The sequence below is a fragment of the Myotis daubentonii genome, chromosome 1, assembly GCF_963259705.1.
Source record: "Myotis daubentonii chromosome 1, mMyoDau2.1, whole genome shotgun sequence".
Classification (NCBI taxonomy): domain Eukaryota; kingdom Metazoa; phylum Chordata; class Mammalia; order Chiroptera; family Vespertilionidae; genus Myotis; species Myotis daubentonii.
Window position 1 is genome coordinate 76,177,714 of NC_081840.1, and position 24,027 is coordinate 76,201,740.

The following is a 24,027-nucleotide window of genomic DNA, read 5'->3' on the forward strand; positions in this document are numbered from 1 at the left end:
TCTTTCTAATTTAGCACAGATTAAAACAACTCCTGGAAAGAAGTAACTGGATCCCAGACCCTGAATTCGACCTCCCTCACGCTACAACCTCCAAAATTTTCAAGTGTTCTTTTCCCATGGGGAAAACGAATGACCCACTCCCTTTCCCAGAAGTTCATGGACTCCCACGACCAGTTAGGTTTATATTCCACTTTCTAATTTAGGCTCTACCAACTGTTTCCCAATTTGCTTGAGCATAAGGAATTTAAGACCAGGTAAGGGAAGGTTCATAATGCCTCAACACTGGGAATAGGTGAGCTGGATTTGAAGCAAGTGAATAAGGTTCATAATACTGTTGACTCTTGAGCAACACAGGTTTGAACTTCTCATACCCACTTGTACTTGGATTTTCCCCTATAAATACCCGCACTGTTTGCCCTCCATGGTTGGGAGTGTAAGGATTCAAACTGCATTGTTCTGCCATTTTATATAGGAGACTTGAGCACCCATGGATTCCGGTACGGGTGGGGGTTCCTGGAACCAATCCCCCTCCAGTACTCAGAAACAACTTAAGTTTGGGGGGAGTCAAAAGTTGTACATTGATTTTCGAATGCACCTAAGGACTGGCCTCGGTAACCAGCTACTGGGCAGCATTTGCCCAGTGGACACCAGGGGGTAGCAAAATCACACTCTCCGGGTTCCCAGGCACAAATCCTAAGGAAGAGTCTTCCTGACTCAGGGCCCCCTAACCCATGGACAGCAAAGAGCTCCAACTCCCTGCTTCTCACTGGACTGGAAAGATGGTCACCAGGGTTTGTGGCCCTCGATTAATCTTTTGCCACGACGGGGCAGAGGGATCTTGCCTACAAATAAAATGAACATTTTCTCTCTCCTCTTTTCTAAACCCAGTGGAGTGGAGAATGGGTGGAGTTTAACTTTCTGAGGAGGTGAGAGAAGAGTCATCACCTTAAGCGACGTCCTACTCTCCCGCGGTTCCGGCGACTGCCCAGAAGCTCCGGCCTCCCGGCTTCCTGGGGGTTCCCACCCGTCACCCCCTAGCCTCCGCGGCACCGGCCTCCAGCCCCCCTCTGGGAACTGTTTTGCTTTCTGAGCTCCTCTCAAAAGCCCACCCTTTGGAAGCTCCAACCCACCCCCCACCCCACTGCCCCTGCAGGGCGTCCCGGGCCCGCTCAGAGGAGGGACAAGACATCTCCCATCTATGCCTAAACCGGCCCTAACCTTCCTGGGGGGGCCTAACTGGGTCTTCACTTCCCATCCAGACTCGAGGAAGGGTGGGTGAGGCAAGAAGGAAGAGACGGTCTGATATCCAGTATCAATTTATGGGGTCCGATCGGGGTTCGGCTGCCTCCCTCCGCCAGCACAAGTGGGAGAGGTAGGAAGGACGTGCCGAGTGGACACACAGCGACCACGAGACTCAGAACCTGTTCCCAGCAGCGCACGCCCTTCCAGGAGGATCCCGATCCCCGGACCCTGCCCCCCGCCTGCCACGGCGCCCACCCCAAGCCTTCACGGCCCCCCACGCCTCCGCCATCCCCAGGCCGAACAGAGGAGCCCATTGTCAGAGCCCGAGTGTTCGAGGACTGAGGAGAGGAGAAGGGAAAGAGGAGGGCCCGCAGGACGCAGAGGGTGGGAGGAATCCCCTGGCTTCCCTGCCCTCCGCTCCACCCAAGGCGGGCGGGGCGGGGGGGTCTCTTCTGAGCCCCAGGTTCTGCCCGAGTCTGGCAACTGAAGGGAGAAGAGGTTCCCAGGCGAGTTAGAGACGGAGGCTTCCGGCCGCCGACCGACCCGGGTCCTGGGCTGGGGGTGCAGGGACCTCACGGACGCCCCAGCCTCTGGAGGGTCCCGCAGAGCGCGAGGCGGTGGCGGGAAAAGAAGGGCATCTCGGGCAGGCGGGCCTCCCGGGCAGGGTCGCAGCTCCCCCCGGGGGTGGGGGTGGGAGCGAAGGAGGGAGCGGGCTGCGGGGGACCAGGCAGACCGGCCGGGGGAGCCGGGGAGAGGCTCCGCGGGAGAGGGGGTCGGGGCCGCGAGTCCCGGCAGGGGGTCGGCGCGGAGCCCGGCGGGCGCTGGGAGGCGGGGCGGGCGGCCGTCTCGGTCCTCCCTGGCGGGGCCCCGCGGCCTGGGAGCCGAGCCGCCGAGCGCCGCGGCCGGAGCTGTCCCCCCGCCAGACCCGGGAGACGCGAGCGGCGGGACGGAGGCGGCGGCGCGCCCGGCCCCGCCCGCCGGCCCGAGCGTCGGACGCGAAACCGCGCCGAGCCATGGTGAGTCCCGCATCGCCACCCCGGGTGCCCTCCGCCTGCGCCCCGTGCGCTGTGGGCCGCCAGCTCCCACCCAGCCGGGTGCCTCCGACGCCTGCTCCGGGCTGCGGCGCGCTCCCGGGACTCCCCCTCCCGCCCCCTGCTCTTTGATCTGTCTGCCCCGCTGTCTGGCTCGGTCCCCACCGGGTACTGCCCTTACCCTTTCTTTCTTCCTCCTCTTCCCCGCCCCTTCCCCCATTCTCCTTTGGTCTCTCCCCTAATCCACACGCCGCCCCTCGCCCTCCTCGGTCCTGACCTGTGCAGGACCTTCCCTCCCGCTCCGGGTCCCTCCTACGGCTCGGGTGCTGCAGCGGCCCTGCAAGGGGCCGGCCTCAGGTCATGAGAACGGACCTGCCTGCAACTACCATTTTCCATCCCAGTCCCCAGCCCGGTGAACCGGACCCACCCATCCGGCCCTGGGGGACCGGCCGCAGCTGAGCCTGGGCCAGGGCCAGACCCGAAGAGGGAAATTCCCGCGGGGAAGAGAGGTTGCCTCAGGATAGTGGGCAGAATGGGGAGGGGGCTCACGGTGCCCGGGGGCGTGACGCTGCTGGAGCAGACAGGAGGTTGGGGGCGGGGGTGTCCCAGCTCACGCTGCAGGGGACAGAAGCAGTGCTAGGGCATTCCCGCCGCAAAGGGGAGGGAGCTCCCGGTAGGGGGCAGGGGACCCTGGCAGCAGCCACTCAGGGCGCGGGAAGCAGGAGGGCATAGTTCGGGGAAAGCCCATACCAGCAGGAGTGGTCACTGTCCTGCGAACTTTCACTCCAGAAGTATTCTCTGAAGAATTACTGCAGTGGGCGCTGCCAGGGAGCGCCCGCTGCGGGGGTGGGGTAGGGGGACACGGCCTAAGCCCTAAGGGGTGCTCCCTGCAGAGAGGGGAGGAGGGGGGAGGGAGGAGGGGGAGAGGAGAGGACTGCCTGGGAGGCGCTCCCTGCGGGGAGTGGAGAAGGGGGAGGAGCACTACCGGGGCTGCTCCTCTACTAAAGGAAGGGCACCCTGGCAGGGAGGCTGGAGCGAGAAGAAAGAGGAACTGGGCCAGGGAGAGCTGACTCAGTCTCTCTGGTCTCTTCTTTGGTCCGGGCGGCCTAGAGGCCTGGTCTCGGTGCTCCTGCCCACCGCCTCCCACCCCAGACCCCTCCTCCCCTCCCGCCGGTGTCGTTTCCTGTGGCTGAGACTCTCTCTCAGCCATGAGCTCACCGCCCCTAATGGGTTGCAGCTGCCTCGCTGCTCCAGCTCTAGCGCCCCGCTCCCCGCTGCTGGCCTCAGAGCGCACGGCCCACTTTGCCTCCCCTCCCCTCCTCTCCCCTCCCCCCGCCCATCTCCCCCCGCCCCCCTCCCACGTTCACTGCGCTGGCCGAGGCCCCGGAACACTGGGGGTCTGTCTGCTCGCCCACACACCTTGGGGCTGGGTCTCTGTGTGACGCACGGAATGGCCCTGTCCGGAGTGGCTGCCCTAGCTTCTCATGGTCAGGACTGGCTGGCAACTCTGGCTGGAGGGACCCGGAGCAGAATGGTATGCAGCTTTGTCTTCAGGGCAAAGGCGGGGGCTGGGGATCGGGCAGGTAAAGAACTGGAAAAACTCTGCAGTGAGCATCCCCTTGCGCATTTACAGCGATTAAATCTGGTGAAGGAACTTCAAAGCCATCTTGAAGGAGGAATAAGTTTGCCTGAGGGGTAGTTGTCTAGAGTGTGGGATGGAGAAAGATAACCCATTAATTCACTTAGGAGGTGAGTTTGGAGGAAGTCGGGCTGAGTCTTTTGAGACTGTGGCTCCAGGTGGAGATGGGCAGAGAGAGTCCTGCTGAAATCAGAAAAGATTTCAGCTCCAATACAGACCATCAAGGCCTGCTTCTCCCTTCCCCACATGTTCCTTTTGTGACTTTTTCCTGTTTCAACTGTCCCCACCCAGTTCTTTGTAACCCAATCCCACATGCTCTGGAATGGGTGATTGCTTCACAGCCACTCTGGGAGAGGGGAGAGAGGGTGCTAGAAAGATTCAAGATACACAGCCCTCTAGTCCTCCCTCCCATCCAACCACCATCTCTAGCATATGACTCATGGGTGGTGGCACCACCTCTTTTGATGGGGGTCTCTGCAGACTCATGGATACAGAGAACAGACTGACAGCTGTTAGAGGGGAGGAAGTTGAGGGGTGAGTGAGAAGGTTGAATGGATTAAGCAAAGGAAAAAAAGACTCCTGGACAACAGTATGGTGATTACCAGAGGGAAGAGAGGGTGGGGGGAAGTGGAAGAGGGTGAAGGGGGGATAAATGGTGATGGAAGGAGACTTGACTTGGGGTGGTAAACATATAATAATTGTATACCTGTGAAACCTATATAATTTTACTAACCAATGTCACCCCAATAAATTTAATTTTAAAAAAATAAAATAATTTTTAAAGAGTTTATTTGAGCCAAACTGAGGACATGCTTGGAAGCAAGATCTCAATAGACTGAGAAAATGCTCCTGAGAATGGCAGTTTGGCATTGCCTTATTTACATTTAGAATTAAAGGAGAAAATGTAAGAAAGTTTACATGAAATCCATTGGTGGTAGATTAAGGAGGTGTGAGAAAGCAAAGAGGGGAGGGGGGGATACCTGGGGTTGAATAAAAAGCAAAATGGAGAGATATATACTTCTTTCACATTGACGGGTTCAGGGTAGTTAACATTTAACATTACAGCAACTAGAGATAATATGCAGGCAACAAGGCAGCAGTGAGTTTTGGTGCACCTGCTCTCTCCTGAGGGTGCTTATGCCTCCAGGTTGTCTGGAAATGAAGATTACTCTGGCATTTGAAAGGTATGTTATCCTAGCTGCACAAGAACAATGGGCAGGGCTCTATTAAAGTAAAGATTAACCTTTTACTAAGGAAGCTATAGGTCTGGCACTTGACTACCCACCATGACTTACCCAGTTGGGAATGTATTATGTGTGGTTACTATTGGCCACTGAACTTGTCAGGTCTGCTATGTAGCCTCTTTTTCATTCACAATTAGTATTTTTGTTTTAAAAAAATTTTTTAAATGCATATAAAACAATTAAATGTTGTATACCTCAACTGTGAGCACAACAAAAATATCACCCATCTTACAGGAAAATAAACTGAGGTATAGAGATTAAATGGATGGCCTAAGATATTGTATTGTCAGTCAAAATTAAACTGCTATTTAACTTTTTTTAAAGATGGCGGGGGCAGGGGGTCTGTGGATGGTAGGCCCTGTGAGGAGGGGCTTGCAGGATGCTGTGTGAAAGCCCTCCACCCTCCAGAGCTCTCAGCTATAACTCAGTCCCCTGATATCCCAGTAGCCATCTCAACTCTCCTGGGAGGGCCTGTGCAATCACCCTGATCCTTAAGATCAGGGGTGGCCCTAATCAGAGACATGCACAACAAATTCTCCCCAGATCTCCACAGCCAAGTTCTCAGAGCTCCCTCAGGGAGTGCACTGCAAGGCCTGTGCACTCTGACTGGCCCAGCGCCACTCCCATCCTGAGCTCATTCTGCCAGCAGTTCCTGAGTGCCCTCTCTGTGCACTCAGTGGGGCCCCGGGGTGACACAGCCAGCCCCATACCAGCCCACTCCCAAGGAGCCATGCTGGGGTGATCTGCAGCCTGGTCTTGTCTCTCCCAGGAGCCGGAGCCCGTGGAAGACTGTGTGCAGAGCACGCTCGCCGCCCTGTACCCGCCCTTTGAGGCAACGGCCCCCACACTGTTGGGCCAGGTGTTCCAGGTAGTGGAAAGGACTTACCGGGAGGATGCGCTGAGGTACACTCTGGACTTCCTGGTGCCCGCCAAGCATCTGCTTGCCAAGATCCAGCAAGAAGCCTGTGTGAGTGACCATGCATTCCTGCTTTTCCTCCCTTAAGATCTTCTGCCTCACTCCGGAGACTAGGCAGGCTGACTAATCTCCCCCACCCAGAGGTGGGAGCCTCCCTGATCCTGATCTCTCCAGAGGCACAGCCCCTCAGATATTAACACACAGACACTCATCTTGCTCGAAAATTAGCCCCTAAGAAATATCAACCCTCAAACACCCTGACCCTCCAGACCCAATTCCAGATATTTTTTCCCTCATATCAATTGTCAAGACACTAACTCTCCCAGATGTGGCTCAATAGAGATCCTTCACTTTTTTAGCTATAAAACCTCCTGAGAGTCTCTGAGTCCTCCAAGACAATGGTCTCTGCTGACCATGTCTTTGTCATGACTCAGTTCTTACTCCCACACATGGAATTAGCTTCCTACCACCGGAAAACTGACCAGTCCCAAGCCCTTCCTCTGCCACATGAACACCTGCTCCCCTGGGGTTATAACCCACCAGGCATAAGGCCACTCCTGCCTAGGATGGTTCCATTCTAACTGCCCCCTCCTGTTGGTTTCATCAGCAGAGGCCTGAGCACAGCCTCCCGTCTCTCTCCCCAGGCCCAGTACAGCGGTTTCCTCTTCTTCCATGAGGGCTGGCCCCTCTGCTTGCATGAGCAGGTGGTGGTACAGCTAGCAGCCCTTCCCTGGCAGCTGCTGTGCCCAGGGGACTTCTACCTGCAAGTGGTGCCCTCAGCAGCCCAAGCACCCCGCCTGGTACTTAAGTGCCTGGCCCCAGGAGGTGGGCGTGTACAGGAGCTGCCTGTGCCCAATGAGGCTAGTGCCTACCTCTTCACACCTGAGTGGCTACAAGGCATCAATAAGGACCGGCCAACAGGTCGCCTCAGTACCTGCCTACTCTCTGCACCCTCTGGGATTCAGCGGCTGCCCTGGGCTGAGCTCATCTGCCCCCGATTTGTGCACAAAGGAAACCTCATGGTAGGACATCGGCCAAGCACGCTGCCCCCAGAACTGCCCTCCGGACCCCCAGGGCTCCCCAGCCCTCCACTCCCTGAGGACGCTCTGGGCACCAGGAGTCCTGGGGATGGGCACAATGCCCCTGCTGAAGGACCTGAGGGCGAGTACGTGGAGCTACTGGAGGTGACACTGCCCATGAGGGGGAGCCCCACCGATGCTGAGGGCTCCTCGGGCCTCTCCAGAACCCGGACGGTACCCACCCGAAAGGGTGCTGGAGGGAAGGGCCGGCACCGGAGACACCGAGCATGGATGCACCAGAAGGGCCCGGGGCCTCCAGACCAGGATGGGGCACGCCCGCCGGGTGAGGGGAGCAGCAGCGGGGCTTCCCCTGGGTCTCCCCCTGAAGCTGAGTCTCTCCCAGAGGCAGCAGCCCAGGAGGTATCTGAGCCCCCAGCAGAGGCTCTGGGGGAAGCCTCTGAATTTTGCCCCCTGAGGCCAGCGGAGGCTGGGGGAGGATTGAGCCAGGGATCTGAAGGACCACCCGGCACCCCTCGGAGAACAGGCAAAGGAAACAGGAGAAAGAAGCGAGCTGCAGGCAGAGGGGCTCTTAACCGAGGAGGGGACAATGTTCCTGTCCCGCTGAACCCTGGGGACAAGGAAGAGACCAGCCAACAAGAAGCCCTTGTTAATCTGCCTTCACCAAGTGAGCATGAGCTTCCAGGAGGCAGCCTGGTTAAGGAGGAACTCGAAGGTCCAGAGAAGCCAGAGTCTGAGCTAAAAGAGGAGCTCATACCAGCAGATGAAAAGGAGCCGCAGCCCCCAGAAGCCTGTGGGACTAAGGAAGAGAAGGCCCAAGAGAGAGAGCAGAAGGGCCCGAGTCTGGTGTGCACAGCAGGTGAGGTGATGCTGAGGCCAATGGGCAAGGGCCAGTGTAGGTTAGGCCTCAGAAAGGGGCTGGAGGAGAAGCAGAGGTGAGGCTGGGAGTGGAACAGCCATACTCGGTCTCACTTCAGGCCCATAGCTCTGTCTGTGTCTGTGTAGGACCCACAGATCCTGAAGGGCTCCCCTCTGACCCTCCACCACCACCTCTGGAGCCTGTGCAGGAAGTGAAAGGGGATAGGATCCCAGAAGAGGCACCTCCGGTTTCCATCTCTGATGACCCTGACATAGCTTGGGACTTGATGGCATCTGGATTCCTCGTCCTGACTGGTCAGTGAGCATCAGTGGTTGAAGGGAAAGGGAACAACGGAAGAGAAGCAGTTGAAGTGGGCTGCAGAGGGAGGCAGAGTGGATGGGAGGTAGCCAAAGCCTGCCTCCGGCAAGGACAGTCTGGCCATTTTGTGTCCTCAGGAGGGGTCGACCATAGTGGGCGAGCTCTGCTGACCATTACCCCACCGTGCCCTCCTGAGGAGCCCCCACCCTCCCGAGGCATGCTGAGCACTGCTCTTCATTACCTGCACTCACTGCTCAGGTAACGGAGGCCCATTGCTGGCACCCTGGACACTAACCTCTTGGGTCATGAGGACTTTGACCCCTCTCTTCTCAAGACACTAACCTCCTGACATCTAGGACACCTGTTTCTCAAAATTTCAAGTCATTGACTTCTGACTTCACTGACCCCCAATCCCCAGGATACCTACATAGATCCTTAAAATCAGCACTGCTGACTTTTAATATCCTGAAACACTCCCTAGACCAATGGTTCTCAACCTTCCTAATGCCGCGACCCTTTAATACAGTTCCTCATGTTGTGGTGACCCCCCAACATTAAAATTATTTTTGTTGCTACTTCATAACTGTAATTTTGCTACTGTTATGAATCGTAATGTAAATATCTGATATGCAGGATGTATTTTCATTATTACAAATTGAACATAATTAAAGCATAGTGATTAATCACAAAAACAATATGTAATTATATATGTGTTTTCCGTTGGTCTTAGGCGACCCCTGTGAAAGAGTCGTTCGACCCCCAAAGGGGTCTCGACCCACAGGTTGAGAACCGCTGCCCTAGACTATCAGGACATTGACTCATTTATTCAACAACTATTTATTGAACACCAAGAACCTATTAGGGACCATGCTACATGGTGGCATTGAATTTATTCCTTCCAGAGCAAAGAATTCTTAATTTTCCAGACCCTGACCTGTGACCCAATAGCCATGTGAATATAGACTGCTGATTGCTAGGTCACACCATTTCTTGAACACACATCCCAGACTTTGGCCCTTTGCCCATTGCCTCCCAAACATACCAGGAACTAACTTCTGCGAACTAGTAACACTAAAGCCAGACCCTGTGCTACTATTCCCCCGCCCCCACACACACACACACACGCTGCCTCCCTGGCTCTTCCTGCCCCCACAGGCCTGATCTACAGACACTGGGGCTGTCCGTCCTGCTAGACCTTCGCAAGGCACCTCCCCTGCCTCCAGCACTCATTCCTGTCCTCAGTCAACTTCAGGTAAGCAACCCCTTGAGACAGGTACTTCTCCTGATCCTAACTCTTCCCTACTGGCCATCCCAGGCCACCCAGTTGCCCACGATTTGGGCTTTTCTTCCTTCAGGACTCAGGAGACCCCCGTCTCATTCAGCGACTGCTGCTTCTCAGTCATGATGACCCTCCGGCTGAGCTCCATGGATTTCAGGTTTGAGCCCTTCCCACCTAGTGCCCCTCAGTAGTGGAGAGAGAAGAGGTTAGCTGGAATCCAAGGGTGGCGCCCAGGCGAGAAACCCCCTGCCTCCATATGTCTACAGGGTGCTGAGTTGCTGTCAGAGAATGATCTGAAAAAAGTGGCCAAGCCAGAGGAGCTGCAGTGGGACTTGGGAGGTCACAGGGAGCCCTCTCCCAGCCACTGGGTAGAGACACACCAGGTAAGCTACATTTCCTCCACCCAGGACACGGGGAGCCAGGAGTGACCCTGCTGAGAACACTCTAGGAGACAAGGCAGATCTGAGACACAACTAAGGGGTTGGGAAAAAGTGTTTTTCCTTCCAATCAATTCAACAAGTATATTTATGGCTCACAAACCATGAGCAAAATATGGTGCATGTACCTTGCGTGGGCTACTGAGGAAATGGGATGAGTATATTAAACAAAAAATTTAATTGATTTGAGAGAGAGAGAGAGAGAAACATTGATGTGAGAGATCTACATCTATAGGTTGCCTCCTGGGGCTCAAACCTGCAACCCGATTCCTGACTAGGAATCAAGCCCACGACCTTCCCATGCATAGCACAATGCTACAACCAACTGAACCACACTGGCCAGTACTTAAATAAATTCTTAATATGATATTAAGCTGCATGTGAATTTTGGTGGGAGATGTCAGAAACAACTGAAGAACTGCAAAATAGCATCACTGGGGTTCTGGAAAGAGTTGAGAGCCAGGAAATCTGATTCTGGTTCCACATGACGTTGGATAAGTTACTGTGTACCACTTCCTGAGAAGGTGCCTTTCTGTACCTGCTCCCTGCACCAACATCCAGGCCTCAGGATTCCCCCCCACAAAGGACATCTGTTGTGATAATTTCTGATTCTATGAATCTAAATGTATACAAGAAAAGAGGAGTAGCCCAGCCCGGGGTGGCTCAATGGCTGAGCATTGACCTATGAACCAGGAGGTCGTTGTTTGATTCTTGGTCAGGGCACACGGGTTGTGGGCTCGATCCCCAGTAGGGGGCACGCAGGAGGTAGCCAATCAATGATTCTCTCTCATCATTGATGTTTCTATCTCTCTCTCCCTCTCCCTTCCTCTCGGATATCAATAAAAATATATATTTTTTAAAAAAAGAAAAGAGGTGTAAACTTGATCTGAGCCAAGTATTAAAGGAGGTCTAAAAAAAAAAAAAGAAGCAAAGGAGGTCTGTAACATGGTCTCTAAGTTATGTACATGGGACCTGGATCTGAATAGGCTGGGAGGAGGGTTTTATAGGGTAAGGACCCAATGCAGACAAAGGAAAGGAGCCTCATGTTTACTAAGCTCCACAATGTGCCAGGCCCATGCTGGGTGCTTACACAGCAGCATCTCTTTAAACCTCACAAAATCCCTTATGTCTTATCTGGACTTTACAGTTGAGGACACTGAGATTCAGGGGGGTTTCTGGACCTGCCCAAGGTCATACAATTAGTAAGCAACAAAGTCACGAAATGAAGCCAGCATTGCCTCCACAAAGGTCTCTGGGGCTGCCCCGTGTGCTCCCTGTGCTCCACTCTGGCCCTGGGCTCCATCCCTGTGTGCATGTTTCAGGAAGTGGCAAGGCTGTGTCGGCTGTGCCAGGGTGTGCTGGGCTCTGTGCGGCAAGCCATTGCGGAGCTGGAGGGAGCGGCAGAGCCAGAGGGAGAGGTATGAAGTGAGATGGGGCAACAGGGCATCGGGTGGGGACTCTCTGGTGGAAGCCCAACTGTCAACTGTTCCCTGCTCCCAGGAGGCGGTAGGAATGCCGGAGCCCCTACAGAAGGTGCTGGCAGATCCCCGGCTGATGGAACTGCAGAGGGATGGGGGTGCCATCCTGATGAGGCTGCGCTCCACCCACAGCAGCAAGTATGAGGGAGGGGCAGGTGTGCTGGGGCAGGTGGACATGGCAGGTGGAGACACAACAGAGGGGGGCCAATAAACCTTAGCTGCCAGAACATTCTTACTGAGCATGTATCTGGACAAGATAGCATGCTTTTCCACTTATCTCATAACCCTCACAAGGTCCCTACATGCTAGTTATGATTACCGATGGGGATTTGGCGGGTCAGAAATGTTAAATGTCTTGGCCAAGGTCAGTCAGTAAATGAAAGAGTTAGGATTCAAGTCCAGGCCCACATGATGACCCATGATGCTGTGCCATCTCTCTTGTTGGGATGCGATGATGGGATAGGGGTGAGGGGCTTGACAAGGAAGGGCAGTGGTTCATTCTGCTCTACCCCTTCCTCAGGCTGGAGGGCCCAGGCCCAGCTACACTATATCAGGAGGTAGACGAAGCCATTCACCAGCTTGTGTGCCTGTCCAACCTGCACGTGCAACAGAAGGAGCAGCGGCAACGCCTGCACCGACTCCAGCAGGTAAACCAGGACCCCCAGACCTCTTACTCCACCTGGGGGCCTGGCCTCCAGCACCCCCCCTTTCACTGATAGAGTTGATGGTGTTCTTCTAACCTAGCTTGGCTGACTGACCCTCCCTCTCTCCTTACCTCCCCTGGAGGTTAGTCGTGGTCAGTGTGAGATTCAACACGAGGGAGATAGTATCTATCACAGGACCAACAAAGAAGAGAAACCACATTTCCCCTTCCCATTGTATGTTTGATCAAGTCTCCTTAAAGTTTGTGAGAGATGCTCAGTATCTTAGGGGGTCTGGGAAGAGCTGATTGATCCTGGAGTGCCTACCTCCTTAGCTTAAAAATAATAAATGACTATTGATACCAGCTCTGTATTCTGCCACCCATGCCCCCTCAACTCTTATGTCTTTATTGATTTCAGAGAGGAAGGGAGAGGGAGAGAGAGATAGAAACATCACTGATAGAGAGAACCATTGATCGGCTGCCTTCTGCACACCCCAAAAAACCAATGAGTCACTCAAGGCCACAACCTGGGCATGTGCCCTGACCAGGAATCAAACCATGACCTCCTGGCTCATGAGTCACTTAACCACTGAGCCACACTGGCCAGGCTCAACTCTTTTATATATATACTAGAGGCCCGGTGCACAAAAATTTGTGCACTTGGGGGGGGGGGGAGGTCCCTCAGCCCGGCCTGTGGCCTCTCACAGTCTGGGATCCCTCAGGGGATGACCACCTGCTGGCTTAGACCCGCTCCCCGGGGGATTGGGCCTAAGATGGCAATCAGACATCCCTCTGGCAGCTCGGCAGCCCTCAGGGGATGTCCACTTGCCAGCGGGGAGCAGGCCTAAACTGCGGTCCGACATCCTTAGCGCTGCTGAGGAGGCAGGAGAGGCTCCCACCACCACTGCTGTACTGGCAGCTATCAGCCTGGCTTCTGGCTGAGCAGAGGTCCTCCCATGTGAGAGCGCCCTGACCACCAGAGGGCAGCTCGTGCATTGAGTGCCCCCTGGTGGTCAGTGTGTGTCATAGTGACCAGTCATTCCCAGACCTTCTGCTGTTAGGGTCAGTTTGCATATTACCCTGTTACTATATAGGATAAAGGCCTGGTGCACGGGTGGGGGCCGGCTGATTTGCCCTGAAGGGTGTCCCAGGTCAGGGTGGGGGCCCCGCTTGGGTGCCTGGCCAGCCTGGATGAGGGGATGATGGCTGTTAGCAGCTGGTCACACCCCCTTCAGGGTGGGGGTCCCCACTGGGGTGCCTGGCCAATCTGGGTGAGGGGCTGAGGGCCGTTTTCAGGCTGGAGGGTGGCTGAAGCTCCCAACCTCTCCTTTTTTTCTTTTTTTTTTTTTATTCTGGGATTTATTTACCTTCTATGGCTGTCACTGGAGCTGAGAGCCGGCTTTAGCTCTGAGGCTCGGCTCCAGCTCTGAGGCCTCTGCTGCTGAAAGCAGGTATCTGGGCTTTGTTTAGCTTCTATAATTGAAACACCGTTGCAACTCCAGCTCTGAGGCCCGGCTAGCTGAAAGCAGGTTTCTGTGGATTGTTTAGCTTCTATAATTGCAACATAGTTGCTTAGAGTGCAGCTCAGAGCTGGGCGGCGGCAGGTGGGGAACCTTGGCTTCCTCCGTCACTGGAGCAAGCAAGCCTCCTGTTCGCTTCAGCTGCCTGGCTGCAGGCTGCCATCTTGGTTGTCAGTTAATTTGCATATTGCCCTGATTAGCCAATGGGAAGCGTGTCGGAGGTATGGTTAATTACCATGTTTGTCTATTATTAGATAGGATACTATAGGCCTCATGCATGAAAATTCATGCACTCAAGTGGGGTGGGGGGGTCCCTCAGCCTGGCCTGTGCCCTCTCACAGTCCGGGACCCCTCGGGTGATGTCCACTTGCCAGCTCAGTCTCGCTTCCTGGGGAATTGGACCTAAGCTGGCAGTCAGACATCCCTCTGGCAGCCCAGGAGCTCTCAGGGGATGTCCTAAGCCAGAGTTGGACATCCTTAGTCCTGCAGAAGAGGGGGGAGAGGCTCCCACCACCACCACCACTGAGCTCGCAGCTGTCAGCCTTGCTGGTGGCTGAGCAGAGCTCCCCCTATGGGAATGCACTGACCAATAGGGGGCAGCTTCTGCATTGAGTGTCTGCCCCCTGGTGGTCAGTGTGTGTCATAGCTACCAGTCCTTCCACAGTTAGGGTCAATTTGCATATTACCCTTTTATTATATATTTATTTTTTATTGATTTCAGAGAGGAAGGGAGAAGGAAAGAGAGATAGAAACATCAATAATGAAAAAGTATCATTGATCGGCTGCCTCCTGCACCCCCTCCGCCACTGGGGATTGAGTCCTCAATCTGGGCATGTGCCCTGACCAGGAATCAAACCATGACCTCCTGGTTCATAGGTCATATGCTCAACCACTGAGCCATGCTGGCCATGCATGGGCTCAACTCTTTATACAGTGTCATCCACCAAACCTGAGGTTGGAAAGGCCCCTTGGAAAGAGAGGGCAATGGAAGCCCTAAGTGCCTTGGCAACCAAGGCCTCTCTGTGGGGGAGATTCAGAGATAAGGCTGGCTTCTCTGAACCTTGATTCTTCTCTCCTATGGTTAAGAGCCCCTTATGGATTTGCTCTCCACCCTACCACGTGGAGTAGAGGGGGCTTTGAAATCTGATTGCTCCTTTCTAACCCCAAGCACGGTGAGTGAATTCACATCATGGGCCTGCCTCTGGGCATCAGGGGAAGGGTCAATTCAGGGCCAATGACAAAAGGGTCAGTTCAGGGTATGGGAAGTAGTGGCAGGGCTCTTTGTTTTCTGGGATTTCTGCATATTCGCTCCCTTCATTCCAGTATCCAAAGGGTTGTATATCTTATTGTTTGTTTGCTTGCTTGCTTATTACCTGTTTTCTCCCACTGTTTAAAAACATTTAGCCACCACCCTAGCCAGTTTGGCTCAGTAGATAGAGCACCAGCCTGTGGACTAAAGGGTCCCAGGTTTGATTCCGGTCAAGGGTTGTGAGCTTAGTCCCCAGTGTGGAGCGTGCAGGAGGCAACAGATCAGTGATTCTCTCTCATCATTGATGTTTCTATGTCTCTCTTCTCCCTTCCTCTCTGAAATCAATAAAAATATTTTTTAAAAAACACACACTCAGAAAAACGTTAGCAGATAGGATTTGAAGTCGAATGTGCTCAGCTTGAGGTCTTGCTCTGCTAGGAGTAAGATGTTGGACAAGTCTTAAAGCTTCTCTGAGTTCCCAAGTCCTCATCTGTAGAAGGGAGATGATAATTACACTTACAGAGGTGTAAGGACCAACCAAATGAATTCAGCAAAGGACTATGGAAGTGTTAGGTAATTAGGAGCATTCTGACTTATCCTCAGGCAGTTTCACTCAGCTTCCAGCCTTTTGTCAGAGGAAAAAACTACCTTCCCTTTTTGGTCAAATATCCAAGAACCAGTGAGTAAGTAGTGCCCATAATAGGCAACTAGAGCTGCTTACAGGTGCCTGTGTGTGCAAACACACACACACACAAAACCACCTCCTGCTCCCTGGGTGCCTTGCACACCCATCACTGGGCTCGGTAAATGTGAAATTTCTCCTGGCCCTCATCTCGATTCATCAGTCCCTCATCCTGCCTCAGGCTCACACCAGTTTTATTGATTTCATCTCCAGGTATATCCCTGGAACCCTAACCCACCTGCCTCAGTGCTTCCTGCCAGCCTAGCTTCCCCTTCATCTGGTGCTTTACAAAGATCTTACTTTCTCACTTGGCCTTGTGGAAACAGCTACCGTTCACTGTTAGCATTTCCACTTGACCGCTGAGATGAAACAAGGTTCTGCTGATTGGGCTGGTGGGGGTGGAGCTGGGCCTCGGCTTCCTTTTCCTTCCCTCTGCAAGGCCGCTTCCTCCCTCTCAGCCCTGCTCTCCACCCTGCCTGCCCCCAGGTGCTGCAGTGGCTCTCAGGTCCAGGGGAGGAGCAGCTGATGAGCTTCGCTGCGCCCGGGGACTGCCTGTCTGCCCTGCAGGAGACAGAGCTCCGATTCCAGGCTTTCAGTGCTGAGGTTCAGGTGAGAAGGGAAGAGGAGCAGGAGAGAGGAGACATTCGGGAGGAAGGGGGGATTGAGTGGGAAAGAGGACCAGGTCTGAGCGCAGCCCCCTTCTCTAGGAGCGCCTGGCCCAGGCACGGGACGCCCTAGCCCTGGAAGAGGACACTGCCTCCCAGAAGGTTCTGGATATCTTTGAACAGCGGCTGGAGCAGGTGGAGAGTGGCCTCCACCGGGCCCTGCGGCTACAGCGCTTCTTCCAGCAGGTGTGTGTGCAGCCTCATTCTTCTGCTTGGACAGACTGATTGGATAGTTGTTAAGAGCAGGGACTCAGGTGGCCATCTCCCTGGCTTTCACTATTGGCTCTGCCACCTACTTGCTAAATGGCCTGGGATGAGATACCAAGCCTGAGTGTGCCTCCATAGGCACCTACCTCTCAGGGCTGCTGTGAGGATTATACAAGCCATACATAAAAGGCACTTAGTGCAGAGCCTACCACTGATAGATGCTATGTACACATTGGCTATTCTTTCATCTAGGCTGCTGCTTCCATGCCGGCTGAGATGGCATGGTCAGGCAGGGATGCTGGAAGAGCGAGGGGACATGCTCTGAGAGGACCGGGAGGGTGATGGGCAAGCCATCAGGAAGGAGGCCGGAGCTGTCGTCGGGCAGCATGTGGGAGAGCACAGGCCTCACTCCTTCCTCTCCCATTCCCAACCCCTTTGGTCTTGTAGGCACATGAGTGGGTAGATGAAGGCTCCGCCAGGCTGGCAGGAGCGGGGCCAGGTCGGGAGGCCGTGCTGGCCGCCCTGGCCCTGCGCCGAGCCCCAGAGCCCAGCACAGGCACCTTCCAGGAGATGCGGGCGCTGGCCCTGGACCTGGGTAGCCCAGCAGCCCTGAGAGAATGGGGCCGCTGCCGGGCCCGCTGCCAGGAGCTGGAGAGGAAGATTCAGCAACAGCTGGGAGAGGAGGCCAGTCCACGAGGCCACCGGCGACGGAGGGCAGACAGTGCCAGCAGTGGAGGGGCCCAGCGAGGCCCCCACAGCCCCTCACCCAGTCTCAGCTCCCTGCTGCTCCCCAGCAGCCCTGGGCCGCTAGCAGCCCCATCCCACTGCTCCCTGGCTCCCTGTGGGGAGGACTGTGAGGAGGAGGGCCCTGAACTGGCTCCAGAAGCAGAGGGCAGACCACCGAGGACTGTGCTGATCCGAGGCCTGGAGGTCACCAGTACCGAGGTGGTCGATAGGACGTGCTCACCCCGGGAACACGTGCTGCTGAGCCGGTCCGGGGGTCCAGATGGGCCCTGGGGAGTAGGCACCCCCCGGATGGAGCGCAAGCGAAGCATCAGGTGAGAGCCCAGCCCAATCAGTACCCAGAGGCAGGCACAACTGCCCAGCAGGAAAAGAATGACATTGTTGGGGTGGTGACTCCCTCCCACGCCCCAGTCTCCTCTGCCACTCTTTGTTGTACCTGCAGTGCCCAGCAGCGTCTGGTGTCTGAGCTGATTGCCTGTGAGCAGGAATATGTGGCCACTCTGAGTGAGCCAGTGCCACCTCCTGGGTCTGAGCTGACCCCTGAACTACGGGGCACCTGGGCTGCGGCCCTGAGTGTCCGGGAGAGGCTTCGCAGCTTCCATCGGACACACTTTCTGCGGGAGCTTCAGGGTTGTGCCACCCACCCCCTGCGAATTGGGGCCTGCTTCCTTCGCCATGTGAGTGATCCTATAGGACCTCTTCCTTCTTCCAGGTCATGTTTCAGCTCCACCCACTTGATCCTCCTCAGTGTCTTTCTCCCAACCCATCCCCACCAAAATGTGTGGTCCAAGACTCGGGGCTAGTGCTATTCCCTGGGCCCCCGGACCTGCTCAGCCTGTGTCCCTGTCCACAAGTGCTGCCTGGCCTTCACGCTCCACGGGAGCCCCCATTCCCTTAGCAGACTGCGTGCTCCCTGTGACCCTGCCCTCCTTCGGACTACAGCGAGGATGTGGAGGAGGAGAGGAAGGGGCTGTGTGCAGGGATGGCTTACTTCTCCTCTACTGGCGCAGGGGGACCAGTTCAGCCTTTACGCTCAGTACGTGAAGCACCGACACAAACTGGAGAATGCTCTGGCTGCACTCGGCCCCCCGACCAAGGTAACCTTTTCTCCAACCCTCATGAGAAGGGGGGGGGGCAGGAAGCCCTAAATTCCCAAGCTCAAAATCTCTCCCGCACGTGCCCAGGAACGTGACCTACCGATAATCTCCCAGAACCTAGGTCTTATCTCGCCCACCTGAGGGACTCCTCACCAAGACCCTTGGCTCCTCTGAGCCTCTGTTTCTACACTGGTAAATGGGGGCGAAACTCACTGTAACTAATTCACACAGTGCTCTGAGGATCAAAAGACCTCACAACAAAAGATGTGAAAGTGATTCAAAAGTTAAAAGCCAGAGAATAGAAAGGATTACTTGTATTCCTCCTCTATTCCGTGTCAAGATATAGAGGATGACTGAATCCCTGCACTTCTCTCTGGGGAAAGGTTTTTTTGCCTTACCTTGGGGTATATCTGAGCTTCATCTATTCCCCAGAGCCTGGAGTACCACCCCCCCCCCCCCCCCGACAGAGCTCAGTCCCCACCAGATCTGGACCCTCCCCTAATCCCTGTCTGTCTCCTCCCCAACCTAGGGCTCCACAGAGAGTGCTCCTCGCCTGCCCAGGGCCCTGCAGCAGCCCCTGGAACAGCTGGCTCGCTATGGGCGGCTCCTGGAGGAGCTCCTACGGGAAGCGGGGCCTGAGCTGAGTTCTGAGCGCCAGGCCCTTGGGGCTGCAGTGCAGCTGCTTCGGGAACAAGAGACCCGGGGCAGAGACCTGCTGGCTGTGGAGGCAGTGCGTGGCTGTGAGGTGAGGCCAGGCTCCAGTCACTCCCACTCAAACTGCCCAGCCCTGTGGCCTCAGGCAGTGTGGGCTGGTGACAAGAGAACTAGACTCCAGGTCAGAGGGTCCCAAGCTGTCATTTTTAACCAGCTGGGTGACCGTAGTCAAGTCACTGAACTTCACTTGGCTTCCGTTTCCTCGTCTTTAAATAAAGAAGCGATATCCTCCTCAATATCCCATGATCCTACATCTGCCTGTGCTTCCCTGTTCCTTTCCTAATTCTTCTCTTTCTCCATCCTCTACTCTGCATTTCCTCCTGCATCTCAACACTCAACACATACCTTATTCTCCTCTACCTAATCTCTTTCCAGCCCTGAGATTCAATACAGGCTGAAAACCTACCTCCTCTGGGATAGATTTCTTTCCCCATCAGGTCTTTGTTGATTCTCTTCCTGGGGCAAAGTGGTGCTTTGGTCCCCAACATTCAAAGGTTTCCCCACGAGAGGCTGTAAACCTACTGTGCAATGTGCCTTCCATCTTTAGAGGCAAGCTGTGCTGCTAGGCAGGTGTGCTGTGCAGTGACCAGTGGGTGGATTCTAGGCCAAGTGCTGCCCTGATTCCAACTCTGTCTGAGAATTAGTCATTAGGCCCTTGCCCTATAAATCCCATTTTTACTCCCCGTAAAACATACACAAAGGGTTCCAGGGCCAGTAACCTTTCCTTTTCCTTTCTCCAGGCAGACCTGAAGGAACAGGGACAGCTCCTGCACCGGGACCCCTTCACCGTCATCTGTGGCCGAAAGAAGTGCCTTCGCCATGTCTTTCTCTTTGAGCATCTCCTCCTGTTCAGCAAGCTCAAGGGCTCTGAGGGGGGCTCTGAGACCTTTGTTTACAAGCAGGCCTTTAAGGTACAATGCCTGCAGGAAGGAGGGGTGGCAAGGAATGGGTCAGGAAGTCATGCTCTTCTTGAGAACTCAGGATGTTCTGTAAATTCAACCCCAACCCAGGTTCAGAATCTGCATCATCTAGAACAGGCTTTGGCCTGCAACCAACCATCAGTTAGGGTATCGGGGTGATAGAAGTCCGTCATCAGTCTCCTCCTTGGGGTTTTCCTTCTCATTCATGCAGGAGGCCCATGAGGCATTCCAAGCCAGAAAGAAGGAGGACCCTTCCCATTAAGAACACACATGCCTTTTGAGTCAGGAATGGTCTCTGGGGATGAGAGAAAGGACAGGCATATATAGCTTAACATGATGGAACTGAAGAAGCCAAAAGGAGGGAGGGCTTACCTTAAGGAAACAGCTCTGCTGACCAGATAAACATCAGTGGCAACCTGTGGCTATGTGGCATGATTCTAAGGGTTTCTAGACTTTGTCCCCATACACTAGTTCCAGCTCTTTGGGGGTGGGGGGGGGGGGTACAGTACAGAGGGGGAAAAAAGCCTAGGTTTGGAATAACATAGACATGAGTTTGAACCTTCCTTCTCTACTAAGCTATGATAAACCCTTGGGCAAGTTGTTTCATGTCTCTGGGCATTCCCCTTCTATAAATTATGGTTGCTATGGAGACTAAATGTAGAGCACTTGGCCCATGGTAGGTGTTGAGCAAACATTTACTGAACATACACCACATGCCAGGCTAAGTGTAATGCTTTTCCATGTGGTACTATCTAGCCAGGACTCACTCCATCCTTACCCACTCTTTCCGCTCTTTCTCAGACTGCTGACATGGGGCTAACAGAAAACATCGGGGACAGCGGGCTCTGCTTTGAGCTGTGGTTTCGACGGCGGCGGGCAAGAGAGGCATACACTCTGCAGGCAGCTTCACCAGAGATCAAACTCAAGTGGACAAGTTCTATCGCTCAGCTGCTGTGGAGACAGGCGGCCCATAACAAGGGTAACAGGCAGAGATGGGAAGGGTGTGCTTAGGGTCAAGATTATGGCAGGTTAGCTGGAAAGTGTGGAGACCACTTGGGAAAACAGGGTGTAGGATGGAGAAAGAAGAATGACTTATGAGAATATTTAAGATATGGTTTTAGAAAGGAAGCTGAGATACAAATTAGTCTAAGGCGAACCAGAAGGAAAGAGGAATCCAGCAAACTTCAGGGAAGCAAGAGCAAATGGCTGAGCAAAAGAGAGAAAGTATGCACTGGACCTGGGTCCCAGACTTACTTGCTGTGTGACCTGAGCTCGTTTGTTTTGGTCCTGCATCTGCTTTTTGTGCTTTTTTAAATTCTCTGAACCTCATTCCACGCATATGAAAAAAATGGAAAGTAATATCTACAGCTCAGTGTGATGGGGAATATTAAATAAGGTGATATATATGGAAGCACTGGTAAACTGTAAAGGTATGTAGAAATGTGAGTTTTGCTCTTAACACCCAAGATAAAAGGAAAAATGTGAGTATCCGAAGAAAAGTTGGGCAGCTAGAATGGTCAATGGGGAGGATGAAACTACAGGAGAAAAGAGACAGGTGTTTGAGGAGGAAGTTGAGGACCACCATCTCCATCCATGTGGGGACAGTCACCCGGAAGAGTGACAAGAGACACCAGAGGAATGAGAGGGCGGAATAAGAGTTGGCAAGGAGCAAAGAAGAATCAACCATAACAGGGCTAAGGCTGGAGCAGAGAAGGGGCAAAAGGAGGTTGGTAACAGGGTCTCTGTTCCCTAGAGCTCCGAGTGCAGCAGATGGTCTCGATGGGCATTGGGAATAAGCCTTTTCTGGACATCAAGGCCCTTGGGGAGCGGACGCTGAGTGCCCTGCTCACTGGAAGAGGTGAGGGCCCAATGCTGGGGGGTGGCCGCCAGAGTCAAGACCTTGACAGTGAAGGCACAGCTGGGGAAGCATGGTACAAATTGAGGAAAATTGTGGAACCGATTGGGAAGCCCTCTGTGAAACTTAGGGTCATTTCAGGGAGCCAGGAGGGCTTTCCCACACCAGCACCCCACCCCTCCCCCACCCCCACTCTCTGCAGCCGCCAGGACTCGGGCCTCTGTGGCCGTGTCATCCTTTGAGCATGCCGGCCCCTCCCTTCCGGGCCTCTCACCGGGAGCCTGCTCCCTGCCTGCCCGCGTCGAGGAGGAGGCCTGGGATCTGGACGTCAAGCAAATTTCCCTGGGTGAGGCACCTCTCAAGGGGTGGCTCCCCCCAACAGCTGGGTCACCATTGTGATGTTCAGGCTGCTTGCTGCTGAGCAATTCCTTTTTCCAGCCAAGTAGCCCCATTGCCATGACAACTATTTACAGCTTCCCCATTGCTAAAAGAGCCTTCCATCTGGTTGCTAGGGTACTACTACAGCAGCCTGTTGCTATGAAGCACTTCCTCTGTCCCTCTCTCTAGCTCTCCTTGGATTTCTATGGAAACTGCCTCAGCTTCCTGTTGTACCCTCCTGGTTCACCATGGCAATCCTTATAGTTTCCTGTCGCTTCTTCCCTGGTTGCTCTAATGACGCTGCTGACAATTTCCTGCCTCTTGGTAGGGGGCGGTTCTCTTGCAAGTGGATTGCTATGGTGACTCACAGCTTCCTGTTGCTATAGAGCTTTTTCTTCCCTGATGGAGCAGCTTGGTTGCTTAAGGTAATCTAGGAGTTCTATACCCTGCTCTCACCCTAGCTTCCCCTCTAGCCCCAGAAACACTGGACTCTTCCGGAGATGCGTCCCCAGGACCAAGAAACAGCCCCAGCCTGCCACCCCCCCACCCTAGGAGCAGCACTCCCACTCTGGCCACTGGAGGGATCTTAGGGCTATCCCGGCAGGTAAGTCCCTGCAATAGAGCTAGGAATGGGTGACCTCTTCAGCCACTTTTTGGGTGGGCTCTTCTAATCTTTCAACCCATGAGGGCAGGGGAACCAGTGAGCCTGTGCTGCCAGCAAGGCTACAGGCTGGATACAGTCTGCCTTTGTCCTCTCCCCCACCCCTGGCTGAGAGGCATTGAGGTCAGAAGTGAAAAGGAATCTTTAATAAAGAGCACACTGCAGGAGTGGGTGGTAAGGGGAGAATGCCAACAGCCTGGTTTGGACTTGGATTAAATCTGGGAGGAAAAAGGTGAATTGACAGGGATGTGTGAGAGAGAGAGAGATGGAATACAGGGAAGAGGTCATTTCTTCTCCTTTTAATTCACTGCAGTTTCTCTCCCCTAAGAGTCATGCCAGAGCCTTGAGTGACCCCACCACACCTCTGTGACCTGGGTGAGTCAGTACCCCCTTTCTACCACCTCCACACTCCTTCCCTCTTGCATGTACCATCCTTCCTCCCCGCAACTGCTTAGGCGTCAGCCTCTTCCCTCTCCCAACCCATCTCCCTCTTCTCTCCTGGTTTCTAGAGAAAATCCAGAACTTGGCTACAGCCCCTCCTCTCAGCACATTTTGGGCTGGGCTGGCAGTGGGACATAGTGAAGGACTGGAAGAGCACTGACTTCCTTCCCTCTGCTTCCTGGACAGAGAGGTCAAAGGACCAGCGTGTTTCCCTGCTACCACTATCTCTGTTGCTCTCCCCAACTGGGTGCCTTCCTTCAGGAACCAAAGTAGCCATACTTGCTTGCCGCCTTCATACCCTGGAGGTGGGGAATTATCCCTGGCCCAGTCCTTCCCCATCCTGGGCCACTGCTCACTCCCAGGGCACAGCCCCGTGTCACAAACCCGGGTGACCAGTGTTTCCCCTTCTTCCCACCCCGACTCTCCCTGAGAAGACCCATCCCTGCCAGGTTACCCATAATTCCTAGTGACTCCATTCTGGGGGGTCATAGGAAATGGAGCTATGCAAACCAATATATGAGGGTGGTGTGGGAAACTGCAAACTTTATATGTGTAATTACTGTTATTATAATCCTATTGTTATATTAAATGTATTTACTCACACTTTGTGTCCAAAGAGCTAGAAGCCGTCCTCTAGGTTGAGGTGATAATACTAACTTGAACACTTCCCCTCAACCAAAGCTCAGTGTGGGCCGGGCCTAAGAGAATGTCCCTTCTCCACAGTGGTTCCCAGAGACTCAATGCACCCTTTGAAGTTCCTCCTCTCACAAC

At 54.4% G+C, this 24,027-nt stretch overlaps 1 protein-coding gene across 7 annotated transcripts; it reads left to right on the plus strand.

The window, feature by feature from the left end:
- Window positions 1-1,757: 1,757 nt before the first annotated feature.
- ARHGEF40 (Rho guanine nucleotide exchange factor 40) lies at window positions 1,758-23,859 on the plus strand. Of its 7 annotated transcripts, none has more exons than XM_059706748.1 (24): window positions 1,758-2,258; window positions 5,926-6,123; window positions 6,717-7,968; window positions 8,115-8,282; window positions 8,424-8,544; window positions 9,442-9,538; window positions 9,642-9,722; window positions 9,832-9,948; window positions 11,325-11,420; window positions 11,503-11,618; window positions 12,001-12,127; window positions 16,061-16,183; window positions 16,282-16,425; window positions 16,894-17,504; window positions 17,633-17,867; window positions 18,201-18,287; window positions 18,817-19,032; window positions 19,742-19,912; window positions 20,723-20,900; window positions 21,675-21,779; window positions 21,979-22,122; window positions 22,628-22,758; window positions 23,129-23,190; window positions 23,325-23,859. In XM_059706748.1, exons 1-23 carry the CDS (start codon window positions 2,256-2,258, stop codon window positions 23,183-23,185), a joined length of 4,578 nt encoding a protein of 1,525 aa, XP_059562731.1. In that variant the 5' UTR covers window positions 1,758-2,255; the 3' UTR covers window positions 23,186-23,190; window positions 23,325-23,859. The 7 variants fall into 7 exon arrangements, with proteins under 7 accessions (XP_059562731.1, XP_059562712.1, XP_059562722.1 ...); XM_059706692.1 differs by lacking the exon at window positions 1,758-2,258 and adding an exon at window positions 3,649-3,807; XM_059706700.1 differs by lacking the exon at window positions 1,758-2,258 and adding an exon at window positions 3,650-3,807 and having other exon boundaries at window positions 23,144-23,190.
- The last annotated feature ends 168 nt before the right edge of the window (window positions 23,860-24,027 follow it).